We start from the raw sequence: 17,674 nt of genomic DNA, 5'->3' as shown, positions 1-17,674 counted from the left end.
AATAAATGCAGTTTGTTCAATATCGCCTCGTCATTCATCACGTGTCCGGCTGGACGCTACAATAGTAACGAGTAACGACTCAGCACATGAAAAATGTATCGGAGTAAATTCATCAAAAATATGTAGTGCAGTAAAAGTGGAAGTTGGGGAAAAAAATAATACTCCAAAAAAGTACAGATACTGCATTTTAGTACTTAAGTACAGTACTTAAGTAGTTCCACTTCGTTACTATACATCTCTGGTTTTTACACTGATGAAATGATGCATGTGTAACTTTTCTCTCATAGTTTAAAGACAAGTCGTCTTTAGTCTGTGTAAAGACAATCCTGACATTTCTTTCCAAACACATTAAACATGTTGTAAAAGTTGCTGTGAAAAGACTTTGAACGATATATTCACTGACATGTGGAGTCAGAGGTTCAAACAGTTTTTCACCAGTTTTCAGGATTTTGTGGGCTCATGTGGAGCCGGTGTCATGCCAGAACCGGAGCTGGGCACTACGTAAGTTAGTATCAGGGGCCACGTTAGCTGCTAAACTCATTCGGAAAGCTATAAATAACACTTCCACTCTGCCGCAGTGTGTTTTCTGCTTATTTTTATAATTAATTAATTAATTAATTAATCATTATTAATTCTTAATTGTTTTTTATCGTTTTGTCTTTTAAATGTTTTAGCTCTTAGCAAAGTTGGCGACTCACTAGTTTTTGATCATTAAGATATTTTTTCACATGCAAATTTTAATACACAACAATGAAACATTCTGCAGGTTTCTTGTTGTAATTATTTTTACTGTTGTTGTTCACTGTGAATCCATTTTAGTGAATGAGCTGTGACCGAAATCTGCTCAAACATGAAGCTCGATACTTCTTGGACTACAAATGGAAACCAGGTGCGATCCTCATTGTTATGTTGCTACTCTTACTTCAGTAAAACATATGTCGTCGTCATCAGCAGCAGGCGAACATTTCGTCCTCAAAGTTGACGTGTTAGAAGCTGAGAAATGGACGAGCGCCAGAATTCGAGCAACTTTGACAAAAACTAAACTGTGACGGCGAGACGAGCGGGTCAGAACATCTTCAGAACTGCAGCTTTCGTGGGTTGTTCCCGGCCTGCAGTGGTCAGTACCGATCAAAAGGCCGGAGACGGCTTCATGGGTGTTCAAGAAATCAGAACACAGTTTGATGGTCAATGATGCTTGACATGGACTACCGAACAAAGCACTGTTGCAGACCATGTCCACCCGTTTCACGGACACGTTACTCCCTGATGACAGTGGCCTTTTTTGTAGTTCAGGAATGAACAAAGTTCGTCCAAACAAGTCCGATCCATGGAGGTCACACCTCCAGAACTTCCAGAACCTAAAGGATCAGCCGCTTACGTCAGAGGTCCAGTCTCACCGGGCACGTCTCCGTCACATCGCTGTTTTGTTCCGTCCTGCAAGACTTTGTTGACTTGCTCAGATTTGCTCATTTTCCTGGTTCATGTTCTTCTAAACATGCTTCTACATTGTAAATATGCTACACACGTCATTTGTTTCTCTTTTGTCTGTTTTTACGACCGGCAGTTTGCACGGGGTGTTTTATTTTGAAAGTCCACTGTGCTGTTTCTGTGTCTGGCTTCCTGTTGCAGCGTCCGTCAAAGATAAAAACAGACGCGTTGAATTCAACGCGGAGCCAAGTGGTGAGGTTTGATACACTGAGTACACGCCTCGACCAATCAGAGCCGTTTGGGGGCGGCGGTCTTAACGTTGTGACTGACTGAACCCAAAAAAGGTTCAAAACAGACCTGCCTGTTTTAAGAGTGTGCTACGATGCAGAAGTGTGTGTTTGTGTTTTTTCAAGTGTGTGTGTGAAGCATTAAACACGACGTGCCATATAGACTCGAACACACACACACACACACACACTCGTACACACCGTGTGTGTGTGTTGGTAGAAGTAGGTCAGTAGTGAAAGGGTTCTCGACTGTCCTCACACGGCCTCTGTTCGGCCCGTCACACCACTCGTGTCGACTCTAATTTTCTCTTCCTCCTCCTCCTCCTCCTCCTCCTCCCTCATCCCTTTCTCTCTGCTCTGATTAGGAGGGGAGCAGGTCCCACCCCTGGTTCAGACGGGTCTTGTGCAGGTTAACTCTTCGGTTGCCGCCTCTCTTCTTCTTTTGTTTTCTTCGTTTTATCCTTTAAAAAAAAAAAAAAAAAATCTGTTTTTATGTTTTTAATCTCCGGCGAGGCCGGCGGTCTGCTCGTGTTTTCACAGAGGCCCCTGCCAGACCATTTGCGGCATGTAACTGGTGTTTTCGAGGGAGACCAGACGCCACAAAATGGGGCAGAGCTCGGCGTTGTGAGGGACATGAATCAACCTTTTTTTCCCCTGATGTTTCATTCACTAACAGAGGCACAGAAAAAAGAAAAAAGCTGAAGAGTGGCAGCCGCTTTTCAGCCAGTGAACTTCCAGGAAGGCTGGATAATGCCCAGATCTGTGAACAAATGGTGTATTACCTAACCCTGCCAGCTTTACATGATTTACAGTAGAGCAGGCGAGGGCGGGTGTCTGAGCTCACACTGCCACCTGCCGGACGGAAGAAGCAACAGAAATAAGACCAAACGCCTGATTTCACCACAGACGTGCCAAAACGCCCCAACATGGCTCCCGAAAAATGTCTCGGACAAAAAAAAAAAAAAATTTAAAAAAATGCCCCCCCAAAAAAATAAAAAATCATATTTGATGAAAAGGTGCAAAAACAAAAACAACAAACCCGGCGTGTCAGTTAAAAAAGGTGGAGCGGTTTGAAGAACAGTACGTTCCTCTGGACTGGTTAGTCTGGTTTCTATGGTGCTCCGAGTTTCTATGGCATTTCACCAGGCGCACTTGGCGACGGTGCTTGAATACCTTGAATGACTCAGGCGGGTCACCAAGGACACGGAAAAGAAATTTAAATAAATAAGAGGCTCGGTGTGGGAATGAAGACGACGCTGACGGGGAATTTCAAAACGGGACAGAAGCACACGAGGAAATGTTTCTTTACATTGTTCTTCACAAGCACAGAGGTCAAAGGTCAAAGCTTCATAAATGAAATTATGAATGATTTTATAATTATCGAATATTTTCTATCCACTGACTCGTCGATTCGGCTCATTAAGGAGTAATAAAAAAAATCCAAAATTTACCCTCTGAAATGTCGTGAGGTTCAGAGCCGAAACCTTTCATGGACTCATCGACACAAAATAATCAGCTCGTACAAACAGAAAGAGGATTATTAAATGTGACAATTTTCTAAGATTTAATTAATTTTAAACTGAACTGAATTTTGACAAAACTGGACAATAAAAGAGTGTTGTTACTATAGTTTTCAAAATATGGAGGAATATTTCCTTGATTAATTCAGTTTTATCCCTAAAATGTCAGAAAAAATGTTTAACAGAGTGAAACATGAAGATTTCTTTCTAAACTGAATCTTTCACCATTTCTGACATTTTATGAACTAATTAAACGATGATTAATTAAGAAAACAGATCAAAATAACTGCTAATTAATTTAATGATGATACAAACAAGTGCTGGAAAGAATATTTTTAAATATTAAATGTGACGATTTTCTTTGTTTCAGTCACAGCTTTGTCCCTAAAATATCAGAAAATGAAACATGCTTGTGTTTTTTTCCTCTTTGTGACTGTGAAAAGTTTCCTTGTAAACTGAATTTAAGACGTCACTTCAGGACATTTAATTAACTGAACGACTTATTAATGAATTGAGAAAATACATGGCAGACTGATCAATAATAAATGCAGCCGTAATAACAGAAGCGAGTGCTGGAAACATTTTCCTATTCAAATTTATTAAATGTGACGATTTCTGACTTATTTCCTTGATTAATTCTGTTTTGTCCAATTTTTTTAGAAAATTGTGAAATATAGTCAGAAAAGGATCTTTAATTTAAATAAATCTTTAAATTTAATAATTTAATTTAATTAATAATAATAATAATAATAATAATAATAATAATAATAATAATAATACTTCATTTCATGCAGTTCAGTGGGTACAGGCACCTCTAAAGTACTCGAGTACTTTTTGATTAAAAGAGAAACAAAAAAAAACAGAATCAAACTTTTTCCACTTTTTATTTTTTGCTTGCAGACAAAAAGAAAGAAAAAAAAAAAAAAAAAAAAAAAAAGATATCCATGAAAGTCCAGATATAATAAATAAATTAACTACTAAAAAGTGTTGGCTATTAAAGCGTCTGGCAGAGAAGTTACAGAGCTCATGAAGAATCCATCATGTCGCTGTTTGTTATGAAAAAAACAAAGAAATCAAAGACGCTGATTGGAGCGTTCACCGCCGCTCGACCCGCTGATTGTTCTGTGACGTTGCATATTCTAACATTTTCCTACACGGTTCAGTAAACACAGGAAGTGACAGAGAGAGCAGAGAAAAGCAAAATAAAAGCTTTTTTTTTCCTTTTTTAATTCAACCCACGTATGAAAAGTTTAAAAAGTTCCCGTGGGGGACCGAGCCAAGTGCTTGTGGTTTCTTGTCCCTAAAATGTCGTCGTGGAAAACCTGAAAGAGTTTGTTGACTAGTTCACCCGTATGTGAGCAGATAAACGCACCAATAACGACGTCTTCTTCTTCTTTAATTATTCTTTTTAAAGTCAGTCTTACTTTGGCGGCGAGGACACAAAACAAAAACAAACAAAACGCCATCTTAAAGACAGAACTCTCTGCGTACTCGTATTTTCATGCATACAGTATTGAACTCTAGAAAAAAGAAAAGCTGTCAAAGTGTAAATGTCACAATCTTACCGAGTTTGTAGCTTAACTGACTGAGGTAAAGTTGCCTGTTTTCCTGAAGAAGAGCACACATGCCGTTTTTTTTTTCTTTATATATATTTTGGACACAAACAGTGTTTGGGTTCATCAAGTCCATCAACTCTAAAATTTTATAAAACTTTTTTAAACTTTCATGTTGAGCTGGACATCAAAGGAAAAAAACACCTTTAAAAACATTTCAGTTACCCAGAACGCCTTTCAACACGCCTCAGTCAAAGATGATACGTTTAAAGAGAGTGTGGCGTGCCCACGACTTAAACTCTATTAGAGGCTGAAGTTGGACATTTGAACATGGGGACTTATGGAGAGTCAAGTGGACGACATCATGGACACGGAGGTTGTCGCTTGGTGTTGACGTATTATTTGAACCCCTGACAATGACGTAAAACGTCGACGAACCGTCCAAGTCCAAAACAACGGTCATTTTTACTTTTTTGTATCCGTGTTATTTCTCCACGTCGCTCTCTGTTGGACAGGAGGAGGCGTCGAGAGGATCCGGATCAGATGAAGCACCTCCATCACCAAGACTCTAAGAGACGCCCAGTGGAACCTTCGTTTACCACGGCACGGCGCGCCTAGTGGTTTTTTAAAATGGCCGTACAAGGCGTGGAGTTACACCGTTCACCATGAAGTACTACCCTGATAAATGTGATGGGACAAACGCAGATGAGATATCATGGAGGAAACGGTGGTGGTGTTTAACCTGAACCAAAACACAGAGTCATGATCGATGTAATGAACCATCACAGATGATTTCGGCAAAATATGGTCCAGTTCATCTTCATGGTTCAATCCCACCGAGCACTCGAGTTAAACTGAATCTTCTACAATCGAAAATCACTTCAGCTCTCGTTGAATTTTTCAGCATTGTAAATCTGATCTGAACGTTTTTAAAGGTGGATTTTCTCCTTTTAAAGTTGGTTTTTGGAGGTAAATTCACAAACTGAGTTGATGACGTTGAATCGGACCCAAACACTCGCTAACATGGAAATTATCATCATCATATTCAAAAAGAACTCATAATAGCGTAATAATAGTATAATGATTCAGTCCCTGTTACGTTAACACGTCGCTCAGACTAACAAAAAAAATATATATATACAAAAACGTTAAGGTGGAATTTATTCCAGCACTGATTTTTTAAAAGTTCTTTTTATTCAAAAACAAAAACTTAGAAAACATAATGGCACGAATCTGCGTTTGGTTTTAAAAACCTCAAAATGTTTTTTTGGGGACGCTCCCTGGAGAAAAAGATCTGATGGTCCTTTATTCTGAAAAACTTTATATTAATGAGAAATCCATGCGAGGTCTCACCTCTTAAAAATGATTTTCTTTATACAAAGTTTACCTTAAAACATTGATTTTTTTTAATATATATATATACACATATATATTTAAGAAAAATTACGTTAAAAGGCCAAAATGAAAGCCCTGTCACTCGCCAAAATAAAAGCCTCGTCGCTGGAACTTACTCTCGTTGGTGACGTTTGGCGAGACGTCCGCTTGGTCCCCACAGAAACAAACTACATCCTGATGCTTTGTCCGTCGTTTCAGTGCTTCTCAGCGGCATCAGGACTCAAAGTTCATCTCCAAAGGCACAAACCCGTCATCCATCTTCGCTGTGACTGTCTCGAGCTTCGTGCGGCCATCTTTGGATCCTGACCCGCCAGCTGAGAAACACTGATGCGCGTCATCCTCCGCGTTGTCTCCGGGGTGGGGGAAGCAATGTCAATGCTGCGGGACGAAAGAGGAAACATCCAGTTAGGACAAGAAGCTGTCGAACACATGAAGTACAGAGTCTACACAAAAGTTAGTTTTATTTATTCATACACACAAACATAAAATCAAACAGACACCAGTATTTCTCAAAATTTAGACTTGTCCTCAAAATTCAGATTTTCTTCTTTTTAACATTTTGGCAGTTTCTCAAAATTCTGACTTTTTTCAAAAAAATTTGCAGTTCTTCTCCAAATTCTGACTTTTTTTCTAAATTTTTGGACTTTTTCTTAAAATTCAGATTTTTTTCTTAACATTTTGGCAGACTTTTTCTTAAAATTCAGATTTTTTTCTTAACATTTTGGCAGTTTTTCTTAAAATTCTGACTTTTTTCAAAATTTTGGGCTTTTTTCTAAATTCTGACTTTTTTCAAAATTTTGGGCTTTTTTCATTAGACTTGTCCTCAAAATTCTGATTTTTTTCTTCTTAACATTTTGGCAGTTTTTCTTAAACTTCTGACTTTTTTTCTAAATTTTTGGCTTTTTTCTTAGAAATTTAGACTTTTTCTTAAAATTCAGATTTTCTTATAATTTAGACTTTTTCTTAAAATTCAGATTTTTTTCTTCTTAACATTTTTTTTGGCATTTTTCTCAATTCTGACTTTTTTCTAAAGTTTTGGCAGTTCTCCAAATTCTGACTTTTTTTTCAAAAATGTTGACTTTTTTCAAAATTTTGGGCTTTTTTCTTAATTCTGACTTTTTTCAAAATTTTGGGCTTTTTTCATTAGACTTGTCCTCAAAATTCTGATTTTTTTTCTTCTTAACATTTTGGCAGTTTTTCTTAAACTTCTGACTTTTTTCTAAATTTTTGGCTTTTTTCTTAGAAATTTAGACTTTTTCTTAAAATTCAGATTTTTTTCTTCTTAACATTTTTTTTGGCATTTTTCTCAATTCTGACTTTTTTCTAAAGTTTTGGCAGTTCTTCTCCAAATTCTGACTTTTTTTTCAAAAATGTTGACTTTTTTCAAAATTTTGGGCTTTTTTCTTCAAATTTAGACTTGTCCTCAAAATTCAGATTTTTTTCATCTTCACATTTTGGCAGTTTTTCTCAAAATTCTGTCTTTTTCTTAAAATTTTGGCTTTTTTCTTAGAATTCTGACTCTTAAAATTTAGACTTCTCAAAATTCTGATTTTTTTCTTCTTATCATTTTGGCAGTTTTTCTTAAAATTCTGACTTTTTTCTAAATTTTTGGCTTTTTTTCTTAGAAATTTAGACTTTTTCTTAAAATTTAGACTTTTTCTTAAAATTCTGATTTTTTTCTTCTTAACATTTTGGCATTTTTCTTAAAATTCTGACTTTTTTCAAAATTTTGGGCATTTTTCTCAATTCTGACTTTTTTTCAAAATTTTGGACTTTTTTCTTTAAATTCTGACTTTTTCTTAAAATTTAGACTTGTCCTCAAAATTCAGATTTTTTTCATCTTCACATTTTGGCAGTTTTTCTCCAAATTCTGTCTTTTTCTTAAAATTCTGACTTTTTTCTAAATTTTTGGCTTTTTTTCTTAGAAATTTAGACTTTTTCTTAAAATTTAGACTTTCTTAAAATTTAGACTTTTTCTTAAAATTCTGATTTTTTTCTTCTTAACATTTTGGCATTTTTCTTAAAATTCTCAATTTTTTCAAAATTTTGGGCATTTTTCTCAATTCTGACTTTTTTCAAAATTTTGGGCATTTTTCTCAATTCTGACTTTTTTTTCAAAAATGTTGGCTTTTTTCTCAATTCTAACTTTTTTCAAAATTTTGGACTTTTTTCTTTAAATTCTGACTTTTTCTTAAAATTTAGACTTGTCCTCAAAATTCAGATTTTTTTCATCTTCACATTTTGGCAGTTTTTCTCCAAATTCTGTCTTTTTCTTAAAATTCTGACTTTTTTCTAAATTTTTGGCAGTCTTCTCCAAATTCTGACTTATTTCTAAAGTTTTGCCTTTTTTCTTAAAATTTAGACTTGTCTTCAAAATTCTGATTTTTTTTCTTAACATTTTGGCATTTTTCTCAATTCTGACTTTCAAAATTTTGGGCTTTTTTCTTTAAATTCTGACTTTTTCTTAAAATTTTGACTTGTCCTCAAAATTCAGATTTTCCTTTTTTTTTAACATTTTGGCAGTTTTTCTTAAAATTCTGACTTTTTTCTAAATTTTTGGCATTTTTCTCAATTCTGACTTTTTTCTAAATTTTGGGCTTTTTTCTTAAAATTTTGGCTTTTTGTTCTTTCACTCACTTGTCTGCTCATGTCTGCTCCTCTGCTGGAGGCTGGGATTGGCAGACACTTTCAGATTCCTCCTGGATCGTGTCATCCTCCTCCTCCTCTTCCTCCTCTTCTTTCTCCTCCTCTTCTTCCTCGTTGCAGTCGTCGTCAGTGGCCTCCTCTCCTTGTTCTTTCACCTCCATCTCTCCCTCGCTGTCTCCGTGCTCTGCTGTTCCCTCCTCTTCTTCCTCCGCCTCTTCTTCCTCCTCTTCTTCTTCTTCTTCTTCCTCCTCCTCCTCTTCCTCCTCGTCCTCTTCCTCCCCTTCGGCCTCCTCGTCACTGTAGGGCTCCTTGCCCTCCTCCACCCTCCTGGCGGTCTCGGAGAACCAGTCCCTCACCTGCTCGTAGCTCATGCTGGACTTTGTCACCAGGTCGTCCAGGTCTTTCTCGCTCAGGGCTCGGTGTTTGAGGTAGTAGTCCTTCAGAAACGCCTTTCCGGACTTCACCTGCAGGCGGACAGGTGACAGGTGACGAAACAACGCAGTCTTGACATAATACAAATGCATTTTTAATATTTAAAGAACTGAAATGAGAAGCTGAACTTCAGAACACTCCACAAATAGAGAGCAGAACTTATTTAGTAAAAAAACATCAAAGTTTCCATTCTTTCAAAGATTTCAAGGACTCGTGGAAACAATGTGTGTTCTTCCTGGAATCAGCTGACTGATTCACACTAAAGACTGATCCTTTAACACATTAAAAGGCTTTAAGGAAGAATCTGATCTGACCGTCATCAGTTTGTCATCAGATTAAATTAAACTACATCACATTTAAATTATTAATCAGCTCTGTGTGTGAGTCTACCAGGACCAGAAACCTCCAGAACGTCTCTCTAAAAACTCGTTAGACTGTTTCTGTCCGTGTGCTGCACACTGACCTTGATGGCGGTGGCGCCCCCCTGTGGAGATCGTTTGCAGGGATACGGCCGGCGTGTCCTCCTGGACCAACCCCGGAAACGCTTCCTGGACTTCTTCTGGCTCTTTGCTTCGCCGTTCAGCGCCTCGTCCACCTGAAACCCGACAGAGAGTCGCTGCAAGTCAGAGAGTGAGACTGAAAACAGAGATTTAAAGAAATCAGACAGTTTACAACACTTCCTGAATGTGTTTTTAATGTTTCCTGAAGGTTAGCAATAAAACACTGAACTTCATTATTTCAAATATCTGAATGTTTTTACTTGATTTGAGAACTTTTGTTATTATTCAAACTCTTATCTTCTTAGTCTGAACCAGAACGTTTTAACGTCAGACATGTCAGAGATATTTCTAGCGAATATTCTTTGAGACGTTTTTTATTGTTTCTTTCTGTCACTGATTTATTTGACTTGTTCAGTTAATAAAAGGTTTCATGTTTTTCTTGATTCTTTAAATTCTTGAAAACATTTTTGTTTGCAATATGTTTTTTTGTGAAATAAAAGATTCAAAGTTCAGCTGCTGAACAAACATCAGCTGATTTCGACGTACAGTACATTTACATATATATTTATCCTTGTGATCTTCTGCTGGAATCTGCTCACCAACATCACTGAAATGTATTTTGTCGTCGCTGTTTTGATATTTGGTTTATTTGTTTTTCTGTAACTTCCTGAGAATCATTTCACGTAAGTTTGTGATTTAAAATCGTTGTGATGAGAATAAAGTCCGTCTGCTTCGTTCTTTGAGAATAAACCTGGTCACCTCTTTGTTTAAGTGTTTGTGTCGTTGAACCTTCACAATAAAAGTCAGAAAACTGACTTATCGTGTCGTCCTTGTCGTGACGCGCTTACCTTCCCGCTCTGGTAGAGGTAGTACCACTTCAGGTTGCTGTTCTTGCAGGCATAGCGTGTGTCTCCGAACCAGTTGACGATGTACGTCCTCGGCAGCCCGCTCTCCTCCGCCATCTGGTCGTACTCCTCTGCTGTCGGCCACTGCGTGCGGACGAAGGCCTTCTTCAGGATGTGGAGCTGCTCCGGCGTCTTCTTCATCGTCTTCCTGCCAGAAGGTGGTGTGGTCTGCCGCTCCTGAGTGGAGGACGAAGGCGTGGTGCCCGGTTTCGCCATCTCGTCGCCCCCCTCGTCGTCGTCGTCGTCTTCCTTCGACTGCACCACAGTAGGTATCTTCCGCCTCTCCGTAAACCAGGCGTCCACCTCGCGCCGTGTCAGCTTCGTCTCCGCCCGCAGTCGGCTCAACTCCTCGTCTGAAGGCGTGTCTGATTTCTGGAAGCTGGCCTCCAGGATCAGCAGCTGCTCCGGAGTCTTTTCCTTGAACTTCTGCGGCGTGAAGTCAGGAAAAGCGTGGCGGAACTTGACCCGCGGGTCACTGGAGGAACCTGACGACCCCGGGGCGTTGGCAGAAGTCGGGGAGGAATCACTGGCGTCATCGCTGGAGTCGATGACAATCGTGGCGGTGGTGGCGGCATTGCCGCTGTTGTTGCTGTCGTTAAGGCTGCCGCTGTTGTTCCTTCCTCCTCGGCCTCCTGCCGGTGCTCTGCCAGACGGGGCGTCGCTGAGCAGCACGCCGTGGTGATCCTTCGAGTTCCTCTGGTTGTAGCGTGTGTCGCTGAACCACTTCTTTATTGCTCGTTTGGAGAGTTTGGTGACCTGCATGAGCCGCGATATCTCCGCCTCCGTGGCGAACTGCCTCCTGCCGTAGCTCGCCTTCAGTTCTGCCAGCTGCTCCTTAGACTTCTTCGGTTTGGTCGCCGATGAGTCCAAACCGAGTGCCGCGCCGGCTGACATCTCAGTCTTTGATTCCGAAGTCGACGGTTCGGCAGCTTTGGGCTGGTTCCCGGGAACGCCGGCGACTGTCAGGGTGATGGGGGAGGCGACCGGCATGGTGCTGCCGTTACCGGACACCTGAGTGAGGACAAGGCCTGGCTGGCCGACGATCTGACAGGTCTGGAAGATGGACTGCAGGCCGTTGGTGGCCGCGGCGATGTTGGCGGGAATGACGGTGATGGTCTGAGGGACGGTCTGCACCGTGCCGTTGAACTTCTTCCTCCTCGCCTCCTCCACCTGCAGAGAGAAGCAACAAGGAGAGTTCATCGACACATTTCAAACCGGACTTTTGAACGGGTACTCGCCATGGCGCCCGTTGGGTTTGAGCCATGATAAAGTGACGGTACCATAAATTCACGGACTGAAAGTTGAGTTACTTCCTGTCAGTCAACTTCTGCTATTTGGAAAACTTTCTGTAAATCGTTACACATTATTTGCCTCGTGCTTTGTGTGATTGATTAAGAATGATTCGAGCTCTTGGGCATCATCTCAACTTGCTATGTTCAGAGGACTATGACTGCATGAACACCATCAAGCATGGGAGTGTAAACGTTTGGAGCCGTTTCTCTGCTTGGATGGGGTCATGTAACGTGGCTTTTTGTGTGACAACCTCCTACCTCCCTCAGCCAGGAAATAACCCAAAACATACAGCCAATGCTACAAAGGTGTGGCTCAAGAAAAAACATATTAAGGTCCTGGAAAATCTGTGGAGAGAGCTGAAGCTTCGAGTTGCCAAGCGACTGCCCCGAAACCTCAAAGATGATCTACAAAGAGGAGTGGATCAAAGAGCGCGCAAACCTGGTGACCAATGACAAAAAAACATCCAGTACCAAGTCATGTTTTGATCAATTTATAACTTTTATATAACTTTTATATAATGTGATTTTCTGTACCTAATTAGAGACCGTTCATTTATTTGTCAGTGTGCAAAGTATATTTTGAAGTCAGTAATCTTCAGACTTTGTGGAATATGAACAGAATTAAACTGTTCGCTTCTGCTGATGAAGACCATGTGATGAAAGCTGCAGATCAGCTGACATCGTTTTGTCCTGATATGATAAATATTGTTGTTGTGTTGTGTCATGTATGTATCGGTCCCAGATAACGAGTCGTGGACACCATCGTCACACATCGTCACGACGATTGGCGCGGCACCTGTCCTGACCAGCCAATCCCCGGTCTCCAATCTTAATCTTAACAGGTCAAAATGATGAAGTGATCTGATGGACGACACTGAAAGTGTCTTTGACGATACAGGCTGAAGATCTGATCTGATTGGGCGATCCATAAAATGTAACAAACTTTATATCTGACGCCGATTCGACTTCATGTTTCTTTTCTCTGCTGCACGTCATTATGAAACTACGACACTCGAGTTCACTGAGTTAAAGTCGTCTGCAGGCAGAACGCGGCTCCGTCTGATTATTAACAAGGAAACAAACTTTAAAAGACATCAGATACAAAAAAACAAAACAGAAATCGTGTCGTGACCGACCTCCTCCGGCGTCCAGCTCACTCCGTGTTTCAGCCTCTGAGCAGAAAACCAGACTTTAATCTGCTCCTCGCTGAACTTTGTCTGTGAAGACAAACCCATGATCTCTGACACCGAGGGGTATGGGAACCTACGAGCAACAAAAAAAAAAAAAACAGAGTTTGACTGAGGACACAAGTGGAACAACACAGTGAGTGCAGATCAGTTCATTGTGGAAGATTTTCAGATGCAATCCTTTTAGTTTTCGTCACTTTTATTCGCTGAAAAATGAAGAAATGTTTCTCGTCAGTGAGATAAAGAGACTCTTGACAAAGGGTTTTGCTGCTATTCAACAATAAAGTTGAAAACTCTTCCGTCCCATGTCGTCCCGTTGACGCGTCATCCAGGATCAGTCCTGACAAATGTGCTGCTATGATGCATGAGGTCAGTGTTCTGTGGGTCGGGTTGGTTTCCGGTCGTTGATTAAAAGATATTTTTGTAGGTCGATTGATGCCGATTGGCTCTCGTTAAACTCAGAGTGAGTTCTGAGTTTGTCAGACCAAAGAAAAAAGTGTTATTAACCACCCAGCCAAATTTGAAAGACTAACTTTGAAACACTGAGCTGAGATGAATTCATCTCTGTCTCTCTGCTCAGGGCGGCCTCAGCGTGTCATCGGGCCGCTCTTTAAGGACCGCCCACAAAATCCTGAAAACTGTTTGAACCTCTTGAACCTCTGACTCCACATTTCAGTGATATATCGTTCAAAGTCTTTTCACGTGTTTTCAGCAACTATTTTACAACATGTTTGATGTGTTTTGAAAGAAATGCTTTTACACTTTAACAGGCACATCATCGTTGCAGTGTTTCAGGGTTTTTTCCACCAGACTTTGTAAACTTGATCAGATTTGGTCAGATTTTTTCTGGTTTGCGTGCTTCCAAATATGTAAATATGCTACATTGTCTCTTTAAACTAACCACGGTTCTACTGGTGGGGTTGAAATATTGACTAGGACGGCCAGCTCCGGTCGCCGTGGCACATACGGAACGCGTCGTATCCAGGCACGGTAAAATTTGGCCTTTAAAGATTCCTCAGCTGTGTGTCACCTCTGCTCTCTCGGACTTGTTGGGTAGAACTATTGTAAAAATTTTAAATGTCTAAAAGCTCATTGCGAACTCTTGAGACCTGTCAGTCAACGAAACAAACATTTAGTTTTAGAACTGAAATAGGTTACGTTAACGTTAACGAAATAAACAGAAGATTACACTCAAGTCTCAGTTTGTGTCTCTACGTGACGTCACACCAAGTTTCAAAGCATCGTGCACACACATACACGTCGGTCTAAAGAGATAATTTAAGAAGTTGTAGCCCCGCCCCTTCAGGTGCAGGTACCTGTTGTAGGCGCTGACCAGCAGGACGTTGTTGTCCATGGCGGTGTTGTAGGTGGGGATGCTGCTGATGGGGATGAGGAGCTGAGTCTGCGTCTGACTGCTGTTCTGCTGGTTCTGCAGGGCCGACAGAACCTGAGCCAGCGTCCCCGGAGGCAGCACGGCGCCGCCGCCCGGGCTGCTTTTAATCTGCAGCACGTTGGGGCTGTTGACCACGATGCTCTGCGGGACGGCCTGGACGTGCACCGGCGCAGAGACGGGGATGAGGCGGGGGGCGGGGACGGTCATCGGGGCCGGAGACAGCGTGGGCGGCTCGTTGTTCTCGTCGTCATCGTCATCGTCGTCGCTCTCCACTTTGATGACATCGTCGACGGCCATTTTGTGCGAGGCGGTGAACTTCTTGGGCTCCGGCCTGCTCTTGATCCTCATGATGGGCGTCTTGCTGAGGGCGATGCCTTTGCGGGACGTCTCCTCCGCCTCGTCGTCCTCCACTTTGACGAAGCTGCCATCGAAGGTGAGGTCGTTGACCGTCTGCTGGAAGATGGTCTCGTTGTTTCGTTTCACCATCGTCCGCGTGAAGTTGTCCTCGCCCGGGTGGAGGCGAGCGTTGTGGGCGAGCAGCGTATCATAACTGGGTGGAGAGAAACGAGGGTCAGTACTTCTTTAATCTGAAATAAGCGTCTACACATCTCACATCAACCCTGCCGACCTCGAGGAGGAACTTCTGGATGAAGGCTCCGTTACTGCGAGAAAAGCTCAGGAAGCGTTTGTGTTCAATCAGAGTGTGTGAATGAGACTGATCCGCTGCCAGGAGCTTCAGTTGTCATTAATCACGACCACAGGCCGGGAGAGGAGCTCCACAACAAGCTCACAGACACACAGCGCTGAGCTGAGAGACGAAAAAGCTCCACAAAGAGCGGCGTGTTCGACATAGCGCACTCATCTGATTTATTAAAGGAACAGTTCGGGTTATTTGAAGCACTGATCCACAGTCAGTAGACGGTGAAGTGATGTGCTGTAGTTAGAAGATTTTCACCGCTTTACCTCGACGTCAGACAGGAAACTAAAGATCTGTGCTCTCTCCAAAGACACCAGACTTCATTGACAAAGAACCACACTGCTGCACCGATTAACCGGCGAGGTAAAAAAGTTATTTCCTGTCTGATTCACTTCGCAGAAGACGGGGCTGCTGGTCTACTGATGTGTCAGTTTACTCGTGTTTTTGTGGGACTTTGCTGTTTAATTCAGATGCATAATGTTAGTTTCTGTGGATCAGACCATCAAACTCCCTGTGTGCTTTGGAGAGAGTCAGAGCTGCTTCAGTTTCGCATCAGAACGGGCTGACAGCAGGGGAAACATCCTGAATATATCGTGCACCGATTGGTCCGCCGTCTACTGTCTGTGGATCAGTACCTGACACACTTCAGCCTTTAAAATAAAAACAGGTTCATGAACAAATACACAAACGAGCCGATCAGAGCATCAACAGAAAACTCTCCCACACACACACATATGGTATAAACACAGTGTCACACCTCTTGGTGTGGTAGTCACACTCCATGCAGACGTAGGAGGTGTTGATGACGACGTCGGGATGCTCGGCGTCCACGTGCATGGTGAACTGGTTGAGCTCGGTGGTCTGGAAGCTGCAGTATTTACACTCGTAGCCTCCCTCGGCCATGTTCGAGTCCAGATAGACGTCGGCGGCGGCGGCGGCATCCTCGCCCCGCTCCTCCAGCAGAGCCGACACCTCCGAGGAGGAGACGGCCCCGACGCCGTTACTATCCTCCGGATCGGCCACGTCCGTGACGTCCTCCATCTCCTGATCCGAGTCGACGGTTTCTCGAGGGGGAACCATGCAGGGGATGGTGGACTTCCTCCTGCTCGCCATCCTGAGGTGCGATGAGCGATCCGTGCAGCCGAGTGTGAAAGCGGTCTCAGTTCAGGTCGTCCTCTCGTGGCTCCATAAAGCCGGACGTCATCAGTCGAAACGTTTCTCTAAATATCTGACGACAAGAGAGCAACAGAGCGTTACATTCAGGGCACGTGGGACGTTTCAGCTTCAGCTCGTTTGATGCATTCAGGTGCAAATAAACACAGACATGAATCATGTTGATGCTCAGAGTGTTAGTGTTTGTACCACAGGTGTTTTGGGGAGAAGAAGAAGAAGAAGAAGAAGAGGTTTACGGGGAGCGGCGCCAATGTCGTGCCAGAACAGGAGCTGGGCGAGCAGGCAGTGTGTCAATGTAAAAACTTGTGTTATTTTCGTTTGTTTTAAAGATCGATTGAGTGACACGACATCAGAAACTGCGGCGGAGGCTTTCAGGGGGTGCCAGAAGAGCCAGTGTCGTGCCAGAACAGGAGCTGAAGAGGAGTAAGTAATGACATAGTGAAACTTGGTGGTGTTTTCTTTAATTATGCTGCAGCTGGGGCTCTAATTATCACGTTATTAATCACGTCCTGTGTGCTGTGGGTTGGACATGACCCTTTAAACATGAAACACACACACACACACACACACACACACACACACACACACACGGACCGACAACAAGCCCGACAGCAGCCGCCTCCGACACCTCCATCCCGGGCTAGCGTTAGCTCGCTGCTCGCTGGTTGCTCCGCGGGGCGGGCGGCTGAGTGTGCCCGGGGAACAGGCTCCCACAGGCGGCCCCGCTGTCCGCCTCGGTGTGCGCGGTTACCTGTGCGAGTCTGCGGCCGTCAGTTAGCTCCGTGTAGCGGCGGTAGCTCGGTGTGCTGGTGCGCAGTCTTCCGCCTTTTAGCCGAACACACCGAGGATCCCATCTGCTTCCAGCCGGACTCGGAGCCGCTGCGACGGCCCGCGGGACGAGCCAACTACCGCCCGTTAGCGCTGCTTTCGGCTGGCGGCGCCGCGGCTCGCATCGCCGGACGTTTCCTCCGGTGTGTCGTCGGTAAAAAGGACAGCTCGGTGGAAGAAGCACCGACACTTCACCGAGACATTTTCTTTTTTTGTACCGCGCCGCTACGAGCAAGCGACGGCCGAGAAACACATCCGGAGTGAACATTTCACAATAAAAGCTGGAACTGAGGCACTCACCAAACAAGGTAAAAAAAATAAATTAATTATTATTATTTTTATTATTTCAGTTATTATATTATTGTTACTGTTATATACATTATTATTGTTATTATTATATTATATTATTATTGGCTCTATTATCTTTATATTATTTAT

General features: G+C 42.5%; 1 protein-coding gene across 2 annotated transcripts; it reads right to left on the bottom strand.

Annotated features, from left to right (window-relative positions):
• Positions 1-4,328: 4,328 nt before the first annotated feature.
• Positions 4,329-17,499, bottom strand: LOC104934239 (zinc fingers and homeoboxes protein 1). Of its 2 annotated transcripts, none has more exons than XM_027286606.1 (8): positions 17,160-17,499; positions 15,993-16,463; positions 14,462-15,088; positions 13,095-13,221; positions 10,610-11,836; positions 9,725-9,856; positions 8,821-9,293; positions 4,329-6,561 (listed from the first exon to the last, which is right to left on the bottom strand). In XM_027286606.1, the coding sequence occupies exons 2-7, from the start codon at positions 16,346-16,348 to the stop codon at positions 8,829-8,831; spliced, it is 2,934 nt and encodes a 977-aa protein (XP_027142407.1). In that variant the 5' UTR covers positions 16,349-16,463; positions 17,160-17,499; the 3' UTR covers positions 4,329-6,561; positions 8,821-8,828. The 2 variants fall into 2 exon arrangements, with proteins under 2 accessions (XP_027142407.1, XP_027142408.1); XM_027286607.1 differs by lacking the exon at positions 17,160-17,499 and adding an exon at positions 17,003-17,140.
• Positions 17,500-17,674: the final 175 nt, after the last annotated feature.

This window comes from Larimichthys crocea, chromosome XIII (assembly GCF_000972845.2).
Source record: "Larimichthys crocea isolate SSNF chromosome XIII, L_crocea_2.0, whole genome shotgun sequence".
NCBI lineage: Eukaryota > Metazoa > Chordata > Actinopteri > Sciaenidae > Larimichthys > Larimichthys crocea.
The sequence above is the reverse complement of the archived record's forward strand: the minus strand, read 5'-3'. Positions and strand labels throughout refer to the sequence as shown.

What these genes read in the sequence shown, in the direction of transcription:
- LOC104934239 (XM_027286606.1), bottom strand. Translation starts at nt 16,348, where the DNA reads ATGGCGAGCAGGAGGAAGTCCACCATCCCCTGCATGGTTCCCCCTCGA. An exon ending in CTGGTCAGCGCCTACAACAG is followed by an intron (nt 13,222 to 14,461) that starts GTACCTGCACCT and finishes TGTTGCTCGTAG; the next exon opens with GTTCCCATACCCCTCGGTGT. An exon ending in GGGGCGCCACCGCCATCAAG is followed by an intron (nt 9,294 to 9,724) that starts GTCAGTGTGCAG and finishes GTCCGCCTGCAG; the next exon opens with GTGAAGTCCGGAAAGGCGTT.